At 39.8% G+C, this 25,441-nt stretch overlaps 1 protein-coding gene across 3 annotated transcripts in view; it reads left to right on the forward strand.

Moving 5' to 3' along the window:
* The first annotated feature begins 1,942 nt into the window (after positions 1-1,942).
* The window catches only part of LOC108709603 (protein yippee-like 2), a 48,979-nt gene continuing 25,480 nt past the window's right edge, over positions 1,943-25,441 (forward strand). The window contains exons 1-3 of one of the 3 annotated variants that reach the window (XM_041584085.1): positions 1,943-2,086; positions 3,444-3,694; positions 15,429-15,752. In XM_041584085.1, the coding sequence (XP_041440019.1) occupies positions 15,636-15,752 (117 nt within the window). In that variant the 5' untranslated portion in view covers positions 1,943-2,086; positions 3,444-3,694; positions 15,429-15,635. The remainder of the gene's footprint in view (positions 2,087-3,443; positions 3,695-15,428; positions 15,753-25,441) is intronic. The other 2 variants (XM_018249597.2, XM_041584086.1) reach the window with 2 other exon arrangements.

The following is a 25,441-nucleotide window of genomic DNA, read 5'->3' on the forward strand; positions in this document are numbered from 1 at the left end:
ACGGATCTGAAGTTGAAGTCCTCAAGCCGCGAAAAGACCCAAAGCCACAAATGTAGTCGAAGATGAAGTCCTGAAGCTGCGAAAGCAGCTGAAGTTGAAGTTCTGAAGCCATGTGTTGTTTTTTTTATTTTATTGAACCCCTAGCCAACAATGTATTATTTTTATACTCTATAGGCCACTGCAACCAATGTTTTTTTTTAAAAAGTATTCTCTGAGGCCTCAATGTTTCTTTTTAAAATAACTTTTATGGGGGGCCCTGGCGCCAATGTTTTTATTAACTTATGGGGAGCCCTGACCACCAATGATTTTTTAAAAACTTTTATGGGGGGCCCTGGTGCCAATGTTTTTTTAACTTATAGAGGGGCTCTGGTCAACAATTTTTTCTTTAACTTAAAGGGGGGCCCTGACCACCAATGTTTTTTTAAAACTTTTATGGGGGGCCCTAACCATCAATGGCTTTTTATAACATGTGTGTTTGGGATGTTTACTGTTTTTAGCTCTGATGTCTGTGTGGTCTTTAAACTGTGGTGTTGGGTTGGCCGGGTCTTGGACGCTGGGGTGGGCAGGGGGCTCAGAAAATGTATGGGGACCCGTGATTTCTAATGGCGACCTTGAGGACATGCCATTATAGACAGAAAGGATGACTTTTACCATATACTATAAAAAATAATTTATTCTGTTGTGTACCTGCTACCCAGTAGATGCCCCATTTACCATTTTATTAAAGCAGACCTGGACATCATTATTTTAATTCACATAGTAATTCACATAGTTTCACATACTAAACTAAATTAGAAATGTTTTCGTGACACATACTAAATTAGACAGCAGTCCACAAAACTATATGAAAATATAACCCATAATTTCTGGCACTTTATTTTTCATCCTATACTGCTAATGAGGGACAGTATCAATGGTACAGAGCTGTTGACTTTCAAAGGTGTGAAGCTAGGGGAATTGCAGTGTGTGCTCCCGAAAAATTTCCATTTCCATCCCCTTCCGTCCATTGGCCCCCCTCAATGCTTTCTCCCTCCTTAGTATTTCAGTGGAAAAAAGTGTCCCATGGCATATTCATGCAGAGTAGCGCAGCTCTTCAGCGACATCTTCTGTATCTTCGGATAAATATATAGCTTTCCGCACATGCGCAGTAGGCACGAATACCAGCATGGTCCCAACTGTGCATGCACGAAAAAGTTTTTTGATTAACGGGGGGGGGTTAGTTCTCCTTTAAAGGATTGGTCTTACTCATCGGGCAGAATAGATAGAGATAGAGGTAGGGTTTCTAGCCGCATGGGTTTCAACTGGACATCTCAGTTTCTCAGTGTCCGTCCAAAACTTTCTGTCCCATTTAAAACATTGTAAAAACTGGACAGAAATCCATCCATTTGCATATAAGTGATGTAATAACCCTGACCCAGGATCATAGTTCCATGACATCATTGTGCCTGCCTCTGATGTCATCATGGCTACCCCAACATCACTGTTCCACCCCCAATGCTAGCTGCCCCGCCCCCATTGTTCGGGTTTAGCCACCGGCAAAGGAGGCAACCCTACATCCAGCCCAAGTGTAAGGTTTACCACTTCATGTTTCCTTTATGCTGTAAGCAGCCTTGGAGAACATGAAAAGGGATTTAATATATGTATTGCCTGTGCAACCCTAGCAGTATGGAAACTATGAGGCACACGTTTGGTCAGTTCCTCAGACCTCAGGGCTCCCATGCTGGCAGTTCTATTAGCCAGCTCATTGGCTGACCCACTCTACAGCTGTTGTCTCCACACTGCAACCTAACCTCATGTTTTGTTTTTCCGACAGCTCTAACAGGTAGGCGGTGCAGAAACATTTCCACGCAGCCTATTGGCTCATAGTTACCATGGGCAGGAACCCAGGCTAACCATTGAGAACAATGTTGCTATCCACTGTTTAATACTTATAGGCGGACCAAGGTGTCACTTATGTTGTGGCTGGTTCGGTTGTTCTGCTGTGAGAATTGCAGGCATTAGAGCTCAAATGCAGATCTGGCTGGAGAGTCACTTCAGCTGCGTGAGCGCTTCTGCACTGGTTGGATACTTTGTCTTCTTGCACTCAGTAAGTTGCTGAGGCTTTGTGATGGCATGAGATCATTTTTCAGTCTACATTTAGAATTGATGTGCTACTGCTATGTGTTAGTGTGCTATGTGTAAGAGCTTATGTGTCTGCACAGTGCTGCATTTGGGTCATGGAGTCACTTTGTACCTTTATCAGATGCATTGGCTCTTGCTTATTATAAAGTAGTCTTGTACATCTTGTTTTGACTGGACTGGATATGAGAAAAACACTACATTTTTAGGTGCGCTACATTGATAGGTGGACATACATTTACTATGCTCTGATTGTATTGTATATAATATATATGTGTGTGTGGGAGTTGTCATAGTGCTTGCTCTGCTGTGGCAGAGTACAAAGGAACCATGCTTTCCTCATTATAATGGAGAAAAGGGTATATAACTTTTGGCATGGTGTTACCAAGCAATAACATGAAAAAAAAGCATCTAAAATATATAGTAGTAGCCTTGTTTCACTTCCTAGAAAAGTTTTACAAAACAGTTACTGCCTTCATAATCTATAATACACAAAAGCCATGAATATCTTGTAAATTATATCCTTATAAACGCTGAGTTCTGATGTCATTTCTGTCACATGACTCACTGAAAATTGTGTATTATAATAAATAAAGTACCCCCAGTTGCAAAATATGAGGATATTAGAAGTTACCTCGGAGTTCCATGACCTTCGGCCTCGTGTTTTTATATGGTCATGATACTCCTCTGTAACTTATAATATTCTTATATTTTACAAGAGGGGGTACTTTATTCACTATATAATATCCCTTTAATTTCCAGTCCCAGGTTTAGTGGTACATTATGTCTGAACAAAACCTTACAGTAATAGTTACAGTATGTTAAACATAAACCAGGATGTTCAGGGGCAAACAAACTATCCAGGTTTCTATGCTAATCATTAAATTATATTTACTATTTTGATTTCAAAAGTTTTTTGCCCTGATGTCCAACTGGTACCTCTATGGTATCACTTTGCATTGCTGGGTTTTTAAATACTGTGTTAAAAAATAAGAGGGAAGGCAACTAGTTATGTTATGGCAAAAGGGCAAACTGACAAGAAGCAAGGAAGTCAAAGAAGAAAGCCTGTAGATCACATTCCAAACATGCCAGATCAAGGCAATTAGACTCTGTATGCTATGTATGGCCTATTTAAAGGCACAAGCCAGAAAAAGGAAATCTAGTGGGTTGCAAAATTGCTTTACCCACGTGACAGTGTTATTTACCAACACATACTGAAGTGGGAGGAGTTTCCCCAGGACCGATTTAATAAAAGGACAAATTGGGCATCTGCCAGGGGCCCACTGTGCTACTATGTATTTATTAACTTTTTTGTCATTCCACAGGGTAGTTAGTCCTCCCTCCCCATATCACCCAAACCCCCAGGCCACAAGCACCCTAACCTGACTGTGAGCACGGAACGAGTGGTGAAATTGATTGACATTGCTGCTGGCCAATGGAGCACAGGCTAAACCAGGCAGTTGTGAATTCTGCAGGGAGGAGGGAGAGGGAGGAGAGACAGAGAGCTCAGCGTGTCAGTGTGACAGGGAAGATATAAGCTCGGAACTGCAGAGAACTGGGAGTCAGTGCCCAACATGTACGTATAATAATAGTGACACATCTGTGGGCTGCAATAGCCTTATTTACTTCAGTTTTCAGTATAATATATTGTTATGGCCTATAATCTAGGTAGGGGCTTAAGGTTCAGCTGCAATAAATGCTGCTCATATAATCAGTGCAGGGGAGAGCAAAAGAGACGGAGAGAAGTGCATAATGACCGGGTGAGAGAGAGCTGTGTGTGTTTTTTGAATGCCTTTTTTGTTTGTATCTGAGCTTGCTTTTTGTCAAGTGCCTATACTCAGTTATCAAACACATGTATTTGATCCCAGATGCATACAGGCAGGTTTACTGGCTCCTGATAAAACTACCCCTAGTGAATGGGATAGGGAGCTCAGATTGCAAGCTGTACTGGGACAGGTCCTGATGGGAATGATGCACAATCTCTGGATGTTACCAAGTAATACTGTATGTTACTGTTATAAATAAAGGCCAGTAATTGTAATTATATGTTCTTGAACATTATATGTAGAACCGGCAATACGCTTATTTTGCCACATGTTCAAGGGGCAATTGGGTGTGCATTTCTGCACTGTTATGGGGCATGATGCATCAAGTTGATTTATTTTGCTAAGCTAAATTTTTGTGGCATTTTACTATGAAAAACAAAGAACATTGCTGTAACCCTCCCCAAACCCTCTTGTCTATAGCAGTTCTCTCTATTTGCATATAAAACACAAAAGCCATGAATATCTTGTAAATTATATCCTTATAAACGGTGAGTTCTGATGTCATCAGTTATAAACGGTGAGTTCTGATGTCATTTCTGTCACATGACTCACTAAAACTTGTGCATTATAATAAATAAAGTACCCCCTGTTGCAAAATATGAGAATATTAGAAGTTACCTCGGAGTTCCATGACCTGTATAAAAACATTCGGCCTTCCGCCTCGTATTTGTATATGGTCATGAAACTCCTCGGTAACTTATAATATCCTTATATTTTACAAGAGGGGGTACTTTATTCACCATATATAAGGTGCACATGTGCTTTTGCAGAGAGAGACAAGTGGGCTATTTCACGTAACGTGGCAACTAAAACCTGGTGCAGCCACTGACAAATTCGCCGCCTGCCCTTCATTAGTACTTACCTTGGTTTCCTGCACTTTCCCTGCCTAAGACTCATTTATTCTATTAAATTGTTTAAAGCAAAGTAACATCAAAAAATTTAAGTTTTAAAATAATGAAAATCTCATGTAGTGTTGCCCTGCACTGGTAAAACTGATCTACTTGCTTCTGAAACACTACTATAGTTCATATAAACAAGCTGGTGGAAATTGAAAAAAAGGCTATATAGCACAGGTTAAATAGTGGATAACAGATAACATCCGTTTAAAACAATTTCATTTTTTGATGTTACTTTTCTTTTAAGTCTAATAATAATTGTGCCTAATTATACTTCTATTCTGTGCCTTGGCTTGTTTTATACTGTTGTCCAATTGAGCAGCCGTGTACCATCCTGGCACCGGACCCCCTCAAAAACCCTTTTTTTTTCTCTTACCTGTCCCCATGCGCTTACTCACACCTCTGCTTGCTGCAGGAGGCCCGGAAATTTCCAGGGAAGAAAGTGTTATAGAAAACACTCCATGACCACAGGGTCTGCGTCCTCTATAGTTAAACAACTGTAATGGAGAATAGCTGGCAACTTCCTCCCCAATATAAAATATATATATTGCCTAAGCCGACAAAAAATGAATAGTTATACGATTGGCACCATCCTAAGCCCTTATGCCTCTATCTTGAGCTTTGGCTAGTTGGTTTGCCTCATGTATTGTTATCCAGTTGCTGGAATCTTGGATGAAGGTGGATGGTGACTGGAAATAATTTGAGGCCAGTTATATATCTATTTTTTGTTTTTGGTGCCTCCGCCCTCCCTCTTTGTCGTAGAACTAGCATAACATTTCAGTTGTATAGTTTGTGTGTGTACAATTGGAGGTGTATCCCTACCTATATAGGGGGATTCCCAAACATCTTATAGCAACTAGCATATTTCCACCTTTCAGTTTCCTCATATTCTGTGTTAAGGTTCTTTGTTCAAGTTTTATACTTATTACTGAGTATGTTCACAGTAAATGTGAATGTGTTATCAGTAAATGTTCTAAATGCAACTTGTTTGTTTTGTTTTTTCTTTATCTTAATATTGTGTGGGTGGAACTGCAATTGTTATGGCAATGGTAGGGGGGACAAGTGTGTGCAGGATGAGACTTTGTATTAGTCACAGCTTTTAGTTTCAGTGGGATGCTTGTCTGACTGAATTAATGTGTGTGCTTTGCTTGACTCTCAGTGCAGCTTTAGTCCAGTAAATTATGTGTAGCCTTTTTATCCCTTCCTTAAAAAAATATAGGCGTTAACAGCAGCTTGTAGTAATGATTGTAAGCACTGAGCTGGTGCTGCACTCTGCATTCAGGGTCACAACTATGGTTAAATATGCTTTATTTAGATCCTGGACAGCAACTGCAGCTTTTGCAAGGATATTTTTCACAACAATCTTAAACTGGTCATATAGAGATAAGTCTGGACATGCAATATGCTTTCTTCTGTGGCCCCTCAGGCTGCTTGTGCCTTTATTTGACACGTATGGAAGGTCATTGTCTGTCCCAAAGTATTATCAGCCAGCACTCTCTTTGCATAAACTTATCCACTTTTTGAAGCCTGTGATGCAGGCAAGGTGACTGGAAAAGAATTGTTCTCAGTACCAGAGGAATGTTATTATTGGGTTTTAACATTGCTCAGAAATTCACATTTTTCCTCATGTACAGACAGTTTTTGCCCAAGATTAGCTCCAGCGTATTCTGAATTGTTAGATCCCAGCCAGAGACTCACAAAGAACAGTGTTTAGGCTCAGTTGAATGAGAGAAATCAGAGCGTTACTGATGAGAACAAACAGCCGAGTGGCAGAAATAGATCCACTGCATAAGGTGTCAGGAGTTTAGAAGTGGAATAGGTCATTATGCAGAGTTAAAAAAAACCCATCTCTGCAGGTACTCAGTGTCAAGGATTAGGTAGGGGGCACTGTGGAGACTGAAGGGAGAAGGTGAGTCCTTTAGGCAGGGACTGGCTGTGTCCACAGAACACAAAGGGAAAGGCAGGAACAGGGAGACGAGGGCCTAGTCAAACTGGAACAGGTGCAAAGTGAAGCAGGACGGAGCGGGCGAAGGTCAGGAAAGGATGATGAGGGTGTAGATCGGGGGCAGACCAAGAGGATAAGACTGGACGGTTCGGGCGTAGATTTGGGGGAACAGGACAGGATACAGAGGGAGACTGGATAGCAAGATAGCAGGGGAGGACTGGAGAGCAGGAGAGGAGACTGGAGCAGAGGGAGACTGGATAGCAAGATAGCAGAGGGAGAGAAGGGAAGCTATAAGACAGGGTTCAAGGCAGAACAGGTCAGGAAGCAGGAACAGGCAAGGCAGGTACAAGTTGAAGTCAGGGAAAGGTACAAGGTGGAATAGGAAATGAGAACAGGCACCGGTCAGATCAAGGTCAAGGCTGGGAAGGAACAAGATAGGATAAAGCAAGATAAGACAAGATAGACAAGGACAGGCAGACCAAGGCAAGGAGGAATAACAAGGGAAAAGGGCAAGAGCTTGAACAACCTAGTTAGGGGCACTGTCACAGTACTAGGGAGACAATGTAATGCTCCGGCAAGGAGTGTTCTAAGGGCTGCCCTTAAATAGGGCAGAGTCAGTCCTGATTGGTGGATTGCAACTACTCAGGCAGCAGCTGGGCTGGGGCTGCAGAGGCCAGTCAACACATAGTGAGCAATCCTACAGGCTGCTCACCTGGCCAAATGGTTAAGGCATCGAGCCAGAAACCCAAAGGTCCCTGGCTTGAATCCCAGCAATACCTGAAACTCAGGAGGTTGAGCTTTAATTTTTTTTTTTTTTTTGTACAATTGTTTTTTAAGTACAATATTTTATTTAAATGGTGCATTAGTACTTAGTGACTCGGCCTCCTGGAGCTCACCAGAGATTCAGGGCCCCCCAGTTTAATGTAGACTGTGTTAAGTGTTGTACATTTTAGATATTTTATCGACTGGTACTCTGGCAGGCCCCTCTATCCTTGGTTGTTTACACTTTAAAAAAAAAAAAAACTATGCTAAACTTTCTCTCGCCTATTTGCAATGAAAAGTATCTGTTCAAAGTCAGCAACATGTGTTTCAAACTCTATATAACCAGATGGTCAAAGGAAGAACAAAATATTCTACTTTTTATTGGTAAAAAAAATACTAATCAGTACAACATACCGTATATACTCGTGTATAAGCCGACCCGTGTATAAGCCGAGGTACCTAATTTACCTAAGAAAACTGGAAAAATGTATTGACTCGTGTATAAGCCTAGGGGCCCCATGTCAGATTTCAAAATGTGGAATGTGACCCGGCCGCAACAATTGGGGGACACTGGGCAGGTACCTGTTAAAGGGTCCTCTGTCTACCCCTATTTCATGTTTGCTTCCCTCTGCCACTTCCCCCCCTGCCCTCCCCATCTGTCGCTCTCCCCACCCCGGCCCTCACGTCTGCTGCTCTTCCCTCTGTCACAGTAAAACGTGACCCGGCCCCAGCAGGACTGTCTGTGACTGACTGTGTCGCCGCCCGGAGCAGGTCCAGGAGCTCCGGGCGGCGCGTCCTTCCCTGCCGGCGTTCGCTCCCAAAATGGCGGCGCCCATGGCCGCCACGTGGGTAGCAGCGCCGGCCGCTACCCACGTGGCGGCCATGGGCGCCGCCATTTTGGGAGCGAACGCCGGCAGGGAAGGACGCGCCGCCCGGAGCTCCTGGACCTGCTCCGGGCGGCGACACAGTCAGTCACAGACAGTCCTGCTGGGGCCGCGGAAGGAGGTATGACCCGCGTATAAGCCGAGTTTGAGTTTTTCAGCACATTTTGGGTGCTGAAAAACTCGGCTTATACGCGAGTATATACGGTACTAATAAAATAAATTCTAAAACCTATACAGCAAAGAACTTTTAGATAGCTATTAAATGTTTGCAGATCCAGCATGGTGCCAAAATGTTTTGCAGGAAAATGATAGTTGCCAAAACGTTGACAGTATAATATATACCTCTTTGTGGATGTTATCAAGTTATAGAAAGAAGCGGTATTGGCAAATTGTTAAGGTAACACTAAGGGGCAGATTTATCAAGGGTCGAAGTGAATTAGAGGGAATTTTCAAAGGAAAAAAAATTCGTAATTCAAAGTAATTTTTTGTATACTTCGACCATCGAATAGGATACTACGACTTCGAATTCGATTCGAAGTAAAATAGTTTGAATATTCGACCGTTTGATAATCAAAGTACTGTCTCTTAAAAAAAAAAACGTCAAATTCAATACTTTCGCCAAATTAAACCTGCCGAAGTGCTATGTTAGCCTATGGGGACCTTCTAGAGCAGTTTTCTATGTTTTTTGAAGTCAAAGAAAAATCATTCGATCAATCGCTGAAATCCTTCAAATCGTTCGATTCGAAGGATTTTACTTCGACCGCAAATGGCCAAATTCAATGAAAAAAAACTTCGATATTCGAAGTCAAAGTAATTCAATTCGATGGTCGAATTTCGAAGTATTTTCAACTTCGTAATTCGACCCTTGATAAATCTGCCCCTAAGAGCTTCATGCAGAGTATTTTTGCAAGAATAAGACACCAGTGGCCTTCTGGAGACTGGTTAAAATAATTCAGTTATTTCTATTTATTTATTTATTTAGCTGTAGCTTTTCATCTCAGTGCTCTAAATCAAAGTATAAACCATAGGACCCAAGTATTATGGATATTAGATCTCCTGTTAGGATTTATTTAGTCATCCACTAGACCTTTCTACCTAGACAGAATAATATCAGAGTTACTCTTGGAAACTTCTTTTGCAATTTAATTCAGTGTTAGAATTCGATTCGATAAAACGTAGTTTAACAATTTAAGTTTTAAAGTTCCATTGGATGGCCTTGACTTTTAAGCCATTGTAAATTTTCCCTTTCCAGGCGTCTTTATACTACAATTGGTGTACCAAATAAGAAGGAATAAAATGCTGTGTAATCATGAATAGCCCATGGGACCCCAGCCTTTGCAGATCTTCCACTCCTAGCACTAAGTTTTATGTGGGATATGAATGGGGCTCTAGTTTTGCTTTATGTTTAGTGCCAGGGGTTTCTTGTCCCTACATTGGTGGCTCAATGAAACTGAAGCTGGAGATTCTTCTAAAAAGAAGTTTAAAGCTGATCATTTGAAGGATGTTTTAAAGGTGCTTCTGCTTTGCTCTAGTGGACCCCTATCAGTTGCAGAGTCTTTTCAATTACATGTTTCTGCAGGAACTGTGGGTTAATTTTTAGTGTGATTGGTTCTGTTACAGAAAATCTGGTTACTGTTTGGGGGTAAAGTGAGTGATGCAGGTGTTGCCAGGTCACTCATAATGGTTATAGCCTAAAACAACAGCATGGTGGACTAGTTATAAGTAAGCCATTACAGACTGGTGGAAAAGCTCTGAACTTTTTTTTTCTTGTGTAACTTTTCTATTCAATGAAACAGTTGCATAATAGTGATGGCTGAATGTGACCAGTTACGATTCACTGAAAATTCACGATAAACGAGAAAAATTTGGCAAATGCATCGACGTCAATGGGTAACAGGTTTTTTTTTGACGCTCAACAATTGTTTTCTACCATTGGAGTCTATGGGTGTCTTTTTCACAGCAAAACCTGGAGAAAAATTTTGCTCATCAACTAAAAGTTACTGAGCCACAAAGTGAAATATTTTAAGCCCCCCATACTTTAGGATTAAGGTCGTTTTTATGAACATATATAAAAACCGATTTTCAGTCAGTGTTACAGTGGGCCTCCCAACACTTGCAATGCCTGTTTCCTCTATTGTGAAAAAATATATCAGAGAGGAATTTGAGTTTAGATCTCAGAGACCTCAGAGTTTGTCATATCCTGTTATTATTATGTTTCCAAGTGTACACACATAAAAGCGAATAGTTCTTCTAATCTTTATTTACTAGTTTAATGTCAGCACAATAAACATTTCCCTCTCCTGTGTGAAAGTTGAATAATACAATGGCACCCTGACATATTCCTCATTTCACTTCCTGCTTCATGTTTTGTTTGTTTTCACCAACTCTTGACACGGCGTGCCTTTTTTATCACAAGACAGTACTTGGTCCTAAGTTATAGCATGTGTGTAATCATATTAATCAAATGTAATTTTGTCATTTAGAAAAATAGTTATATTGTACTAGAAATTCTAGTAAAATGTAGTGTGGCAGTTTATTCCTTGAGAAAGACAAATGGCAGAAGACAGTGAAGCCAGATAACTGTATTAACCTCAGAAGATTAAATAGGGTTACCCACTAGTGCAACAAATTTTATCTGTGTAAATCCACTTGGCGACTGGATGCAATTCTGGTCATTGAAGTTAATGCATGGACAACTGGTGTTGTTTTCTTCATTCTTACTATAATTAGGGATGCACCAAATCCAGTATTTTGGATTCCGCCGAACCCCCAAATCCTTCACGAAGGTTTCGGCCGAATACTGAATCCTAATTTGCATATGCAAATTAGGGATGGGACGGGGAAATTTTTTTTTCTTCCTTGTTTTGTGACAAAAAGTCACGCGATATCCCTCTCCGACCCTAATTTGCATATGCAAATTAGGTTCGGCCAGACAGAAGGATTTGGCGGAATCTGAATCCTGCTGAAAAAGGCTGAATCCTGGCCAAATCCCGAACCGAATCCTGGATCCGGTGCATCTCTAACTATAATTGTGTGTGCTGAAGGGACAGTATGCTTATTAATGGCATAATATTTAATACACAAGCTGTATGTCCCATTTCAGCACACACAAACTGTATTGGACCCAATGTAATACAGTATTCATATTTTTTATAAGTTTCTGTATATGTATGCATGCACTTGCCTTCTAGCCTCCCCAAACAAACAAAAAGATCGTCCTCTGCCTATGACAGTTTGCATATACAGGTATGGGACCTGTTATCCAGAATGCTCGGGGACATGAGGCTTTCTGGATAACGGATCTTTCTGTAATTTGGATCATTATACCTCGAGTCTACTAGGAAATCCTTTAAACATTAAATAAACACAACAGGCTGGTTTTGCTTCCGAAAAGGATTCATTATAACTTAGTTTGGAACAAGAACTAGGTACTGTTTCATTATTACAGAGAAAAAGGAAATGATTTTTTTAAATTGATTATTTAATTTAAATAAAATGAAGTCTATTGGAGACGGCCTTTCCATAATTCTGAGCTTTCTGGATAATGGGTTTCCGAATAACGGACCCTGTATAAGGTGTGTGTGTGTGCTTTTAAAGAGAGAGCTGAGTGAGTCATTTCATGTTACCGCACCAACACTGCCAGATTCACTGCATGCCCTTTGTTAGTACCCTTGGCTGCCTGCACTTTCCCTGCCCAAGACTCATTTATTTTATTAATTGTTTAAGCCTAACAACAATTATGCTTTGTTATGCCTCTATCTTGTGCCTGGGCTGGTTGGATTGTCTCGTGTTTTTGTCTAATTAAGAATGGATGTCAAGAATCATTTATATAACTATTCATTTTCCTACCTTCCCCAATATAAAACATATATATTGCCTAAGCTGCCAAAAACGAATAGTTATATGATTGGCTCCAAAATGATTCCCAATCATCTATTCCACCCCCCATATCTTCTCTGAGTGGATAGTTTTAGCATAACAGTTCAGTTGAATATAGTTCCAAATGTGTTCAGTAGTATGGGGAAGGAAGCATGTTGTATCCTCCTCTTTCCTTCTATCCATCCCTTTATTAGAGCATTGAGATGTAGTTCCAGTTCTTATTACTTGCCCTGTGGAACGCTTTTCGGAGCACAGAGATTTGCAGCTGCGCTGATAAATATAGTCCTGCCTCTGTTCAGTTGCTCTATATTCATGAAGCTCCTGGTACAGTCTGGGTTGGATTGCTGATTTGTAGGAATTATTTTTATGTATAAATTCAGTTGCTTTTAATGCCTTTTTATTTAGATTTTTAAACCAGTTTCTATATGATCCCATACATGCCTGCCATTAGTGAGGTACAGTTGATACTTCTACCAGTTACCTATAGCAGAAAGGTTCCCATGAGATGTAAAATTACTTCTTGTGGGTTGCATTGGGGATTGCACTTGTGGGAGTGGGCAAGGTTTGGATGCGTTATGCATGGGGTTTTAGCCTAATGGGATGTTACTAGGGTGGATCAGTGGTCCGGTTGTGGGGGCTTTTTTTTCCCTTTGGGGTCTTATTTTTATTGTTAACAAGGTCAGCCTCCACTCAGAGGAGGAGATGACTAATAATTAGAGCTCTTTGGGGGAGAGGACCCTGCTTAGTATTATGGTGCCTCTGATTCCTGAAGCAGATGTGATCACATGTTAGATTTTTCTTCAAAAGGGAAGTTGCATACATGTTTTTTGGAGAACCACATAAGTCATAATTAAAGAAGGAAGTGATCTTGTTAGACAGTCATATTAAGGTGCCCATACACGGGCAGATTTTTTACTTCCAAACGACCGATTCAAGAACGTTCCGATAATATCGATAACCTATTGGATGGTTGATGGTGTACGAACGATCGTCGGAAGAACGATTGTCTCAACATTATTGTTGAAAAATTGATTGGATGAGTTTAAAAATTTTAGTCGTTCAGGGATAAAATCCCTCTTTGAGCATATCAGGATTGTAGCACAAGCCATGAACATATACAGAAGGACCCTAACGTTCTTTGCTGAAAGCTTTGTTTGTAACTATATGAACTATGTAAATAAATAAATTGGTGCTGACTGCAGGAATATCATCCTATCACCTCATATGTAAAAGAAGTTTATTATGCCATAGCAAGACATAAATCCATATGTTTGCATGGAGCAGGGAAGGCAGGCCCTGATTTGTGGCGAGGCCACAAAGGCCGAGGCCTAGGGCAGCAGAATTTGAGGGGCGGCATGTCGCCCAGCTGCATCAAAATTAGATATTGGCATTGGAGACGCATGTCAATCTCCAATGCTGTGCCTAACTAAGACTTGCGTGTGCGCACCTGAGAGCGCCGCACGCACGCAGACGAAGGGAATGTCAGCTGGGGACAGCGTCGCACGCACGCAGATGAAGGGGACGTCACCTGGGGAGGGAGTGGGACGGTGCCTGCCTGGCAGGAGGGGACATTGCCTGGAAGGGGACATCGGAGTGGGGGACTAAACCGGAAGGGGAGGGGGCATAACAGCAGCACTGGCCTAGGGGCGGCAGATTTGTAAGTCCAGCCTGAGGGAAGGAGAAACTAACTACAGACTATACTACAGACAGTGACACAATGCTAACACTATTCCTCGTTTGTTGAACAACGTTCGTCCGTACACGAAGCAAACAATACGGTTATATCTGTATATGTAATCGTTCTCTGTGGATGGCATATCGTATGGTAAAATAATCGGCAGATGATCGTTTAACGATATGATCATTCATCGCAGAACGATAAAAGTATGCCCATGTATGGCCACCTTTAGATCTTTAAACAAAGTCCCGGGCTGGGGGTTTGTGCATGCAGAAAAGGAATTTCTTACCACTGATTTATTTTCACTTCAATCTACACTAGATGCCCATGACGAAAATAAACAAGCACATATTTATAATAATGTATGTTCCCATAGTTAAGTAGAAAGGCTTTGTGCACTTGGGGATGCCAAATGTTAGGCACCCCAAGTTATTGCTCCATGGTGCTCACTGGTATAACCCCGGGCCTGTGCAGTTTTCTGCTGATATGAGCACCGGCCCGGGGTTTCAGGTAAGTAAATACAATCACTTGGGGGTGCTTTACATTTGGCACCCCTAAGTGCACAAAGCCTTTCCTTCTCCTTTAAGCAATAAAAATTGGTGCTGTGGTTTAGTGGAAGAACCAGTAATTTAATGGGATTCTGTTATGATTTTAATGGTGTAATTTTTATTTATAAATTACATTACACTGTTTACACTTTCACCCTACCAAGTAAAATTTAATTCATAAAAAGTGTATTTTTTTTTTGTTGTAATATTGGGATGTAGGCAGCCATTGCAGGTCATTTTTCCTGGTTACGTGTTTTCAGAAAGAGCCAGTGCTGCATTATGGAACTGCTTTCTGACGGCTATTGTGTCTCGTACTCAATGTAACTGTAGGAGTCGCAGTGGGACATGGATTTTTACTATTGGGTGCTGTTCTATCTACCAGGGAGCTGTTATTTGGTTACCTTCCCATTATTCTGCTGATGGGTTGCTGGTGGGGGAAGGGAGGGGGGTGATATCACTCCAACTTGCAGCAGTAAAGAGTGACTGAACTTTATCAGAGCACAAGTCACATGACTAGGGGCACCTGGGAAACTGTCAATATGTCTATCCCCATGTCAGATTTCAAAATTTTTGCTCTTTTGAAAAACAGATTTCAGTGCAGAATTGTGCTGGAGCAACAATACTAACAGATGCATTTTGAAAAAACAGTATACCGTTGCAGCTTGGGGATAAGAGTACACTCGAACCTATGTTTATAAATTTGAGTATATTTGCTACAAACCCTATATCTCTTCTGTTTTTCATATATTAGTACTTAAATCCTAATTTGCAGATTGGCACAGAAAATGTGTTTGATAATAAAGCATTCTGTTGAAAATTTGCTGCCCTTTTTATAAATTTGGACTTAGGTACTTCATTACTGTCAAAAATGATTTTCTATTTTGCCCTGCAGGTCTCTGGCAAAGTGTACCAGTACCTTGACAGAGTGTTCTAATTAAAAAAAGATAAGTTTTCTCTTCAGTGTGTGGAGCCTGCCCCCACACCCTTAACCTGCCAAACCACGGCCTTTACCTGTGTCTTCCGGTGTTTCCCCTGCGATCCATCCTGTGGAAGCGCCTCCTGGACCACTCCAGAATTCAATCAGCGCTCAGTGGCTCCAATGGTGAAAATGACGAGGTCTAAAACTTTTCAGGCATATCTTCCCTCCTGCCACAGAACATATAGCTGTATACATTGCCGAGCTCATTTGGCAAATCACGATGAGCTCATCTCAAAGGTAAGACACTCCAGGGTTTCTCTCATAAAAGTATTTGGAACAAGTTGATCGTTTTTGTTCATTTAATTGAGCTCTCTGTGTCGGCGGATAGAAGTATCCATGTTGTAGAGTTCTAATGGGATAACAAGCATTTATTGTAATGTCGACTTCATTGAACAAGAAGGCAGGTTAGACCAGGTAATAAAATAAATAAAGTTGCGGCTTGGTTCCCTCTTCTTGCTTAATTGGTGACACAGCACATTTTTTACACCTTATATTTATTTTGGGTTTATTTTCATGTTTCTGTAAATGTTAATTTGTTTTGCACAGCACATAGGGCCTCATTTATATTTTGCTAAATATATGTATTGATCCAAGTGAGTGGGATCATACTGCATCATCTGCCAATCATTAACTAAAACATCACTCTGGTCATATTATCATGCAAAATATAAGAATGCTTGTCGGGTTACCAGGTAATAACTCGGATTACCTCTGTTTTACATGTTTGTAAATACACTGTTTTTATTTAAAAAACTTTAAAGTGTGTTTGAAGCATTTTGTCTACTTTCATTTAACACTCTTCTATGTGCAACATAAAAGCTTAAGTAGCAGCTCTAACACCCTTAAAGACTGCTAAACCTAACTTATAGTTTTTTTGAGAATACAAATGTATTTTGCAGCATTTACAGATGTCATATCAAATGGCTTAGGTTTCCTAGATAAAGCATTTTGTAAAACTGCTCCAAAAAGGAATTTGTTCATTCAATGAATGTTGTTGATTGTTGCCAACCACCTGGCAATCAGCTGGCAATTGTGAAATAAAGTAACAATGGAGGTCACCTACTGTATGTACTTTACTATCTATTGTTCAGCAATAGAGTTCAGCAATAGATGAAATATAGTAGGGATGAAATTAATATGAATTCATGTCAAAATATGATGAAAATCATGCACTTTTTGCAACATTTGTATTCTGCTGAATCTCTCACATGCATCCTAAGCCATAATTGCCTTGGTGTTGTATAACTGAAAGCAACAGACTGTAATGATGCATTTGAAAATGCAAAAAAGAGGGGTTTTTTTAGGATGGTATTTGGCGAAATCTTCTGTGTTACATACCAGAGCCAAAAATTTTGAACGTAGTGCATCTAGGGGTAGTAGTTTCTTTACTTCAATTCATCCAATCCCCACTTGGACAAGGAAAATTGGAAAGCCTGTCCATCCTGAACTGAGAACCGTTCTATTCGGGACAGTGCGAGTCTTGTGCATGAAGTCTGGTGTTTGCTGAGCGAGTACCATCAAAATTGGAGCGTTGATCAAACAAAGGAGTTTGAAAGTGAATGGAGCAGTGACTGGAAGATACAGACAGATAAGAGTTTTATATGCAGTACTTTACTATGATCTTGTGAATAAATAAGAAAATTGGGGATTGGGTGAAGTAAAGTAAAGAAACTACTATCCTAAGAAGGTTTTCCTGTTATTTTAATTAATTTCTATATAATCGGTAGAGTGGGGAGAAGGGGTACTTCTATAAGTAAGCAGCAGAGTGGGGACAGAAGGATAAAGGAGATTGGAGTTTATGAATCCCAATTCTGGGAGAGCTGAAAGTTGACATACAGGGGCACATTTACTCGAGGGGCACATTTACATCGAGTGAAGGAATAGAATAAAAAATACTTTGTATTTCGAAGTATTTTTTTGGCTACTTCGACCATCAAATTGGCTACTTCGACCATCGACTATGACTTCGAATCGAATGATTCAAACTAAAAATCGTTCGACTATTCGACCATTCGGTAGTCGAAGTACTGTCTCTTTAAAAACAACTTCGACCACCTACTTCGCCACCTAAAACCTACCGAACATCAATGTTAGCCTATGGGGAAGGTCCCCATAGGCTTTCTAGCCAATTTCTGATCGAAGGAAAATAGTTAGATCGATGGATTAAAATCCTTCGAATCCCTTGATTCAAAGGATTTAATCGTTCGATTGAATGATTATTCCTTCTATCGTTCGATCAAACGAAGATCGCTAAATCCTTCGACTTCGATATTCGAAGTCGAAGGATTTAACTTCCAAGGGTCGAATATCGAGGTTTAATTAACCCTCGATATTCGACCATTAGTAAATGTGCCCCACAGCATTTGATTCATCCATAAAATCTAGCTTTTGACAACAGTTAAGTCTATCAAGTTCTCAAATACAGTAGAATCTTCATTATGCCAAAGGATAAGGCTACTGCCAGATGGGGGTGATCTGCTGGCCCCTGTTCTGCACTGACAGAGAGGCACAGAGTTGACTTGTTTGAAAATCAGATGATATTTTAGGTCACATTCAAATAAAAATAAAGAAATGTTAAAGGGTTCACAAACTTTCAAGCACCACTGTACTCACATATTTCTTTGCTGAAATCTGCTCCGTGAATGCACCTAGGCCAATGCAGTGCCTCTCTGTGCAGACACTGAAGGAGCAGAGGCCAGCAGGCCAAGAATCAGCCCAGTCTGAGAGTACACTTATTCTTAGTTCCAGGTTAATGGAAAGCTCATCCCTAGTAGACCCCTTAAAAACAGTTTTGTCATGCTTTATGCTATTGAAAAAGTTCAGAAAAATAAACTCAGAATGTCTTCATAAAATTAGCATTAAAGGAACAGTAACATCAACACATCTAAGTGTTTTTATAGAATGAATAGATAATATAGCGTTGCCCTGCACTTGTAAAAGTGGGGTGTTAGCTTCAGAAACACTACTATAGTTTATATAAATAAGCTGCTGTTTAGCCATGGGGGCAGCCATTCAAGCACAGAACACACGGTAGATAACAGATGAGTTCTGGAGAATCTCATTGAATGCCTTGTTAAGTAGGCCTTTTAAAATCTTACAAAAATCTTAAATTAAATTCTGCCATCCAGTTAAACTGCCTATTTGATAGTAGGGCAGTGTATAGTGCAGCAAATCTACAGGTGTCAATGTATTTATTTGTTTATTTGTTTATAACAGTATTAAACTCTGTCTCTGCCAAGCTTCTTTGATGTTCCATGTCACTTGTGACCAGTAGAGACACATTACAGCATAAATCAGAGAACATACCGATAACAAAATCGACAGTGCTGGAGCTATTGATTTTTAGAACTAGTGCCATAGATTTTGCAATCTGTGGCACTTAAAGGTTTGAAGATTTTGAATATTCACACTTTTTAAGCACTGTGAAACAAAACAATTCATGACATTTTATAATCTCAAAATAATTTACATTTTTTTAGCAGTCTATTTAAACAGCTGTTGCTATAGAGACAAAAGACTGCGTAGGCAGGACATAGAAAAGCACAAGCTTGAAATGTGTTCACCTGCAAGGACTTTATTGGACATGATCTTTTAACAATCAGGCCATCCCTTAAACCCAAATGTTCGTTTGGGGAAAATGAAATCAGCCTTAATGTCAGGGAGAGAATTTGCTTTTAAAATTAAGAAAAGTATCCCATTTGGAGTTGGTTTCTTTAAGTTATAAAATTAAAGTCCAAGTCGCCATAACCTTTACTTCATTTCTGCTACTGGGGGAATAATGCAACAGAGAGGGGCCCATTTACTTAGCTCAAGTGACCTTCGACTACGACTTTGACTTCGAATTGAACGATTTGAACTAAAAATCGTTCGACCATTCGATAGTCGAAGTACTGTCTCTTTAAAAAAAACTTCGACCCCCTAGTTCGCCACCTAAAACCTACCGAGGTGCCATGTTAGTCTATGGGGAAGGTCCCCATAGGCTTTGTAACAATTTTTAGGTCGAAGAAAAATCGTTCGATTGATGGATTAAAATCCTTCGAATCGTTCGATCTAACTATTTACGGTAAATCCTTCGACTTCAATATTCGAAGTCGAAGGATTTACATTCGGCAGTCGTATATCGAGGGTTAATTAACCCTCGATATTCGACCCTATGTAAATCTGTTTGTCCACATGATCTTTAGCAAACTGTAGACAGTCAGCAATATTTTTAGGGCAAATCAGTGTCTTTCTCCTTGCTAGCCTGCCATGCACACCATTGCTGTTCAGTGTTCTCCTGATGGTGGACTCATGAACATCCACATTTGCCAATGTAAGACAGGCCTTCATTTGTTTAGAAGTTACTCTGGGTTCCTTTGTAACCTCTCGGACTATTGCAGACTTCTTGCATTCGAGCATTATCTTTGATGGTCTATTCACTTCTGGGTAGGGTAACAACGGTCTTGAATTTTTTCCATTTGTACACAGTTTGTCTGACTGTTGATTGGTGAAGTCCAAACTCTTTAGAGATAGTCTTGTAACATTTTCCAGTTTTATTGACATCAACAACTCATTTTCAGAGTTCCTCAGACACCTCCTGTGTTCGAGCCATGATACACATCCACAAATGTTTTAGGCTTTGCTGGATCCCTGTTCTTTAAATAAAACAGGGTCTCTCGCTCACACCTCATTGTCATCCCATTGACTGAAAAATCTAGACTATGATTTCTCCTTCTAATTATGTGATAATCCTAAGGACTCATTCACTTTTGCCACACTCAGATGTTATAATAAATACAAGACCAAATATAATAATTTTTGTTTAATTTGTTTAACTAGGTTTTCTTCATTTACTTTTATGGCTTGTTTGAAATACATATAAAAATATAGAACATTTTAAAGGGTTCACAAGCTTTCAAGCACCATTATAAGTACTAAGAAGTTTGTTTGGTTCAACTTGATGGCCTTTGGTCTTTTTTGAACCCAAATTAACTGTGTAACTATCTGCTTTTGGGAAATTGCCTTCAGTTGTACTTGTAAGAGCAAATTCTGTTTATTTCAATGGTTGCAAGTAAATATGTGGAGTTCCTGATAGAAAGCTTTTTTTTTCATGAATGCATATTGAAAACTTCTACATAGGAAAGAACCACAAATGTTACCTGTATAGGACATTGAACAAACATGGAAATCTTATTCTTAAAATGTTTTTCCTTCCTAGAATTCCTGCATAAAGCTTTTTTTTTTTTTCTCCATAATCATGTTTTTTCCTCTTCGTGTGCAATTTTGCCAGGCTTGAAAGAACACTGTAGGCCATTTATAAGGTCACTGATATACTGATATATACTGTATAAACTATAAATAAATATAATATACTTATTTTTTCTGTGACTGCAGCTGTCTGTTTTTTTTATCAGGAGGGGTACGTTATGCTTATACAGGTATGGGACCTGTTATCCAGAATGCTTGGGACCTGGGGTTTTCCACAATTTGGATCTTCATTCCTTAAATCTACTAGTAAATCATTTACACATTACATAAACCTGATAGGCTGAGTTTGCTTTCAATAAGAATTAATTATATCTTAAAGTGATACTGACACAAAAAAATACTTTTCAAAATATGAATGTACATCAAAAGTTACCTATAGGTCATGTTGACCATTTAGTGCTGATAGGCTTGCTTTTGTAAGTAATTATTAGTTGGAATTCCTAAACCTGACTGTTTTGTCAATCTGACTGTCCCTTCAGTTTTCGTGACAGTTTCTAATACTAAAGGACTACTGCTGCAAATATGGCAGCCCCCTCATAGAGGAACATGTGGGATCAGTTAGGTAATGTAAAAGCATCTGGCAAATACTTTTATATCAAAAACTGTATATTGCATGCAAATACAATATTGTTTAATTTCTGTTGTCAATATCTCTTTAATTTGGATCAAGTACAAGGTACTGTTTTATTATTACAAAGAAAAAGGAAATCATTTTTAAAAATTTGGATAAAATGGAGGCTATGGAAGATGGTCCGTAATAAATATATTGTAGTAGACTGGCTACCAGCAATCACAATATTGCTGTAAATGTTGCCTGGGTGTCAATCTCGTTGATAGTAGTAATAGTTGCCAGAAGAAATTACTACAAACAAGGACACCCTTGTAGTAACACTTTGAGAAAGGCTGAGGAGTCAGCCGAAACGTTAGACGCACCTCTGAGGACGTTGATATTAAACCATTGTTATTTTTACATTATAACTCCTATGAGTGCGATTTATTCTGGCAATAAAAATTCGAAGAGGACCAGCACTCCGTTTTAAAAATCACAAAAATTTACTATTACATCACAGTGCCTCCAATGTTTCGTCCTGCATTGGGGCCTTTATCAAGAATAAAGTGCTAAGTTATATACATCAACTATTTAAATACCCATAAACTCTCCAAAAAAGGCACCAAAATGCTGTAATTGCTATAAGAATCATTTAATTAGTGTAGGTAATTAAAACTATGATAAAAAGCCATAGTAAAAAAGCTGTGGTTTTTGAAAAACGGAGTGCTTGTCCTATATATATATATATATATATATATATATATATATATATATATATATATATATATATACACATACATACATAAACTAATATACCAGTAGTAATATAAGCTGTGCAACTGCTGCTTTTAATGTTGTACATACTTACTAAAAATGCATCTTCAAAAGAAGGTTTGAAGGTTTTAAGATTAATCTTATTAAAATATTAGGTTATAATTTGTGGTACATCAAAAGAGAATAAATTCACAGTGACTGAGAATCCATTTCTGGTATAGCTAATTAGTATGAAGTAAAAGTAATTGTATGCCATGTTTTCCCAAATCACCCAAGATAAATGCATATATGATCCTTAACGTCCATAATTTTATATATAAGATCAATTTGATGGCAGTAGGGTTGCTATCTGGTCAGTAAAAATGGTGCTTCATGCCAGATATCAACAGGGCAGAAAGATAATGGGGCAAATTCACTAAGATTCGTAGTTGCGCCAGGCGTAACTTCGCCACACTTCGCCACACTTTGCCTGGCGTAGTTTCGCCAGCGCTTCGCAAATTCACTAAAATCCGAAGTTGCGCTCAGGGGTAGCGTAAGGTTGCGAAGTTGCGCTAGCGTTGATTCGCTAAGTAAAGCGAAGTTACGCTAGCGAAGGCTTATTTGCATATGGCGCCAAATTCAAATTTCAATGTAGGAATACGTATCAGCACTACAAATGGCTAGAAAAGCTTCAAAACATCAAATAAAATTTTTATTTTGCCCTACACATGTGCCCACTGTATAGGTAAGTTGCTATGAGTCAGGAGATGTAGGGGGGAAGGAGGGGAGCCCCAAAAAATTTTTCAATCTTTTTCAGCCTATCACCCATAATGTAGAAAACACGCCAGCGTTTTTTGGGACTTAGAAAAAATTTTGCCTTTTTTTGAAGCAATCCCTATCTACTCTATTGCGCTTCGCCTGGTCTGAGGTGGCGAAGGAAGTCTAGCGTAAAAGGTAGCGTTCAGTACACTGTGCGCGTTAGGGAATTTGCGTAGTTACGTCGCTAGTGAAACTTCGCCAGGCGTAAGGGTGCGAAGTAACACTAGCGAAACGACGCCAGCGTTCGTTAGTGAATTTGCGCAGTAACGAAAATGCCAAACGCTAGCGAAGTAACGCTAGCGTTCGGCGCTTCGGCGCTTAGTGAATTTGCCCCAATATTTTTTCCAGAAATTGCTGTATCCAGAGTGCTGTAGAAGCCAGTTTTTTGCTTTTTGATCCCCAGTGTTAAAAAAAAAAGAAAGGATAAACCATCTCAGAATTTAAGAATGTACCAGTATGAGATCTGGAATGCCTGAAGTTGGGAAAGGGGTCTTCATGTGATTAGATCAATATTCCTTAATCCAATATTAATTTACGCATCTTAGTTACCATCAATTACAGGGAGCTGTTTGATAATTACAGAGAATATGGACTTTGTTAATATATTTGAATTGTTTGCTTAAATTTGGGAAATGGCGTTCCCTTATCAAGAGCTTCAGTATAATTGGTTTCCATATAATAGATCCAAAAGATTAATGATTAATTCCTTGGGAAAGTAACATCTTTATTTGTATTAGGCTAGTGTCACACATGGTGTTTGTGAATTTCCTTGCTGAACAGGTGGAAGGCAGCGGATTAGTGTTTTCTCCACAAGTTTTTTTTCATGCAATCAATTCCACTAATCCTTTTATCTCTTCAACAAAATTTTCATCATTGCTATTCATTACAGCTTTGTACTTTATTTGTGTTTTAGGTTGTTCATATAACTGATCTTTCATAGGTTATTTATAGATTATAACCCAACTGCATGTTACGTTCTTCATCTTTCCTCTTATTTTCAATAAATATGATTTCTTTTGATGTATTTTACTCAGACTTGTATGGTGCTGTTTCCTAATACTGAAGGAATAGTTTTATTCTTGTACTTATGGAGAACTAAACCTCTAGGAACACCAGTCCAGCTTAGCTGCCTTCCATCTGACCCCCCACCTCTCACTCCCTGCATAGAAAGTTGCCCCTAAGTCTAAAATGCAGAGCAACGTAGCAGAGTTCCCCGATGCCATCTTTTTTCCATTCACAACTCCTTTGGATCTCTTTGCCAACACAAAGCCTCAGGAACATGTGCAGTTGAAGCCGATACTTGACTAGTCCCAGCTGTGTATGCTCCTGCAGAATAAGGGGCAGATTTATTTGTTGTTGTGTGAGGGTTTTTCTTCCTTGAATAAACTCGAATTCTGGGTATTTCTGAAAAAATCCCAATGAAAAACGACAGGGAAAAAAACTTGCGTTTGTGTCCCGAAAAACTCGATCAATTCGTTCTACATGACCTCCAGTGACTTTGTATGGAAGGAGCACACCTATGGCCAATGCCTTTTCAATCCATTTATTTCAGCAGAAAAAACATGAGATGGCGTATTTTTAAAATCAAATTTTCAAGGTTTTTTTTGCTTAATAAATACCAGACATTTGCATTTCCGAAAATATACCTTGAATGTGTGAGTTTGGGTGCAAAATAATTCACTTGCTTCCAAGGTCTTGCTACACTCTGCACCTGCACATGCTGGATTACAAACCTGGTACGAGTAGGGTTGCCACCGGGCCGGTTTTTTACCGGCCTAGCTGGCTTCTGCCCATGTATTGTGTATTTTGCACCAGTAAGTGAGCCCTAAGGCTAGTGTGCCATGCATAACCGGGGCCAGTATTACAAATTTACCTGCAATATAGTTGCCGTTAATTTGTAATACCCTTAAGAAAGAGCCCTTGGCCCGCCCCCAATTCGCTCAGTATTTACCCTTTCTTTTTTTAGGCTTTTGGCCATCGCGCGTGTTGCGCCGCCCCCTTTTGCGGCACTGTGTGTGTGACTCTTTTACACCACAGGCTGCCCCCTTATGTTCCCACCCCCCACCGGGCGGTAATCGTTTTTAGAAAAGTTGGCAACCCTAGCTACGAGGCACTGACACAGTGGCAGTGGGCACAAGCAATCATTGTCCTTTATGCCTACCGTGGGGAAGGCACTACATACAGGGCTCCTTTGACTCTGCACCAACCATAACTTGTGTGTGTGACTGACACTCAGTTTAGGGGGCAGGAGGGGGGACTTAGTCATTCCTCAACCCAACCAACTGCTCATTAGTGCAGGGTGCAAAAAATATGGTGTTGTGTACTTTGCACCGGTAAATGAGCCCTAAGGCTAGTGTGCCATGCATAACAGATGCAGGCCAAGAATCCACTCCCACATGAGAATTAGCCCCTTCCTTGCCCATATGCAGCATATTTTGGTGCTGAAATGCAAACGCTCACATTTCTGCAACAAAATGTGTGGCAGTAGTCTTATTTGTAAAAATTTTCATCCTGCTGGTTTGTACAGAACCAAGGGGCAAATTTACTAAAGGGCGAA

Source organism: Xenopus laevis, chromosome 2S, assembly GCF_017654675.1.
Source record: "Xenopus laevis strain J_2021 chromosome 2S, Xenopus_laevis_v10.1, whole genome shotgun sequence".
Lineage (NCBI taxonomy): Eukaryota > Metazoa > Chordata > Amphibia > Anura > Pipidae > Xenopus > Xenopus laevis.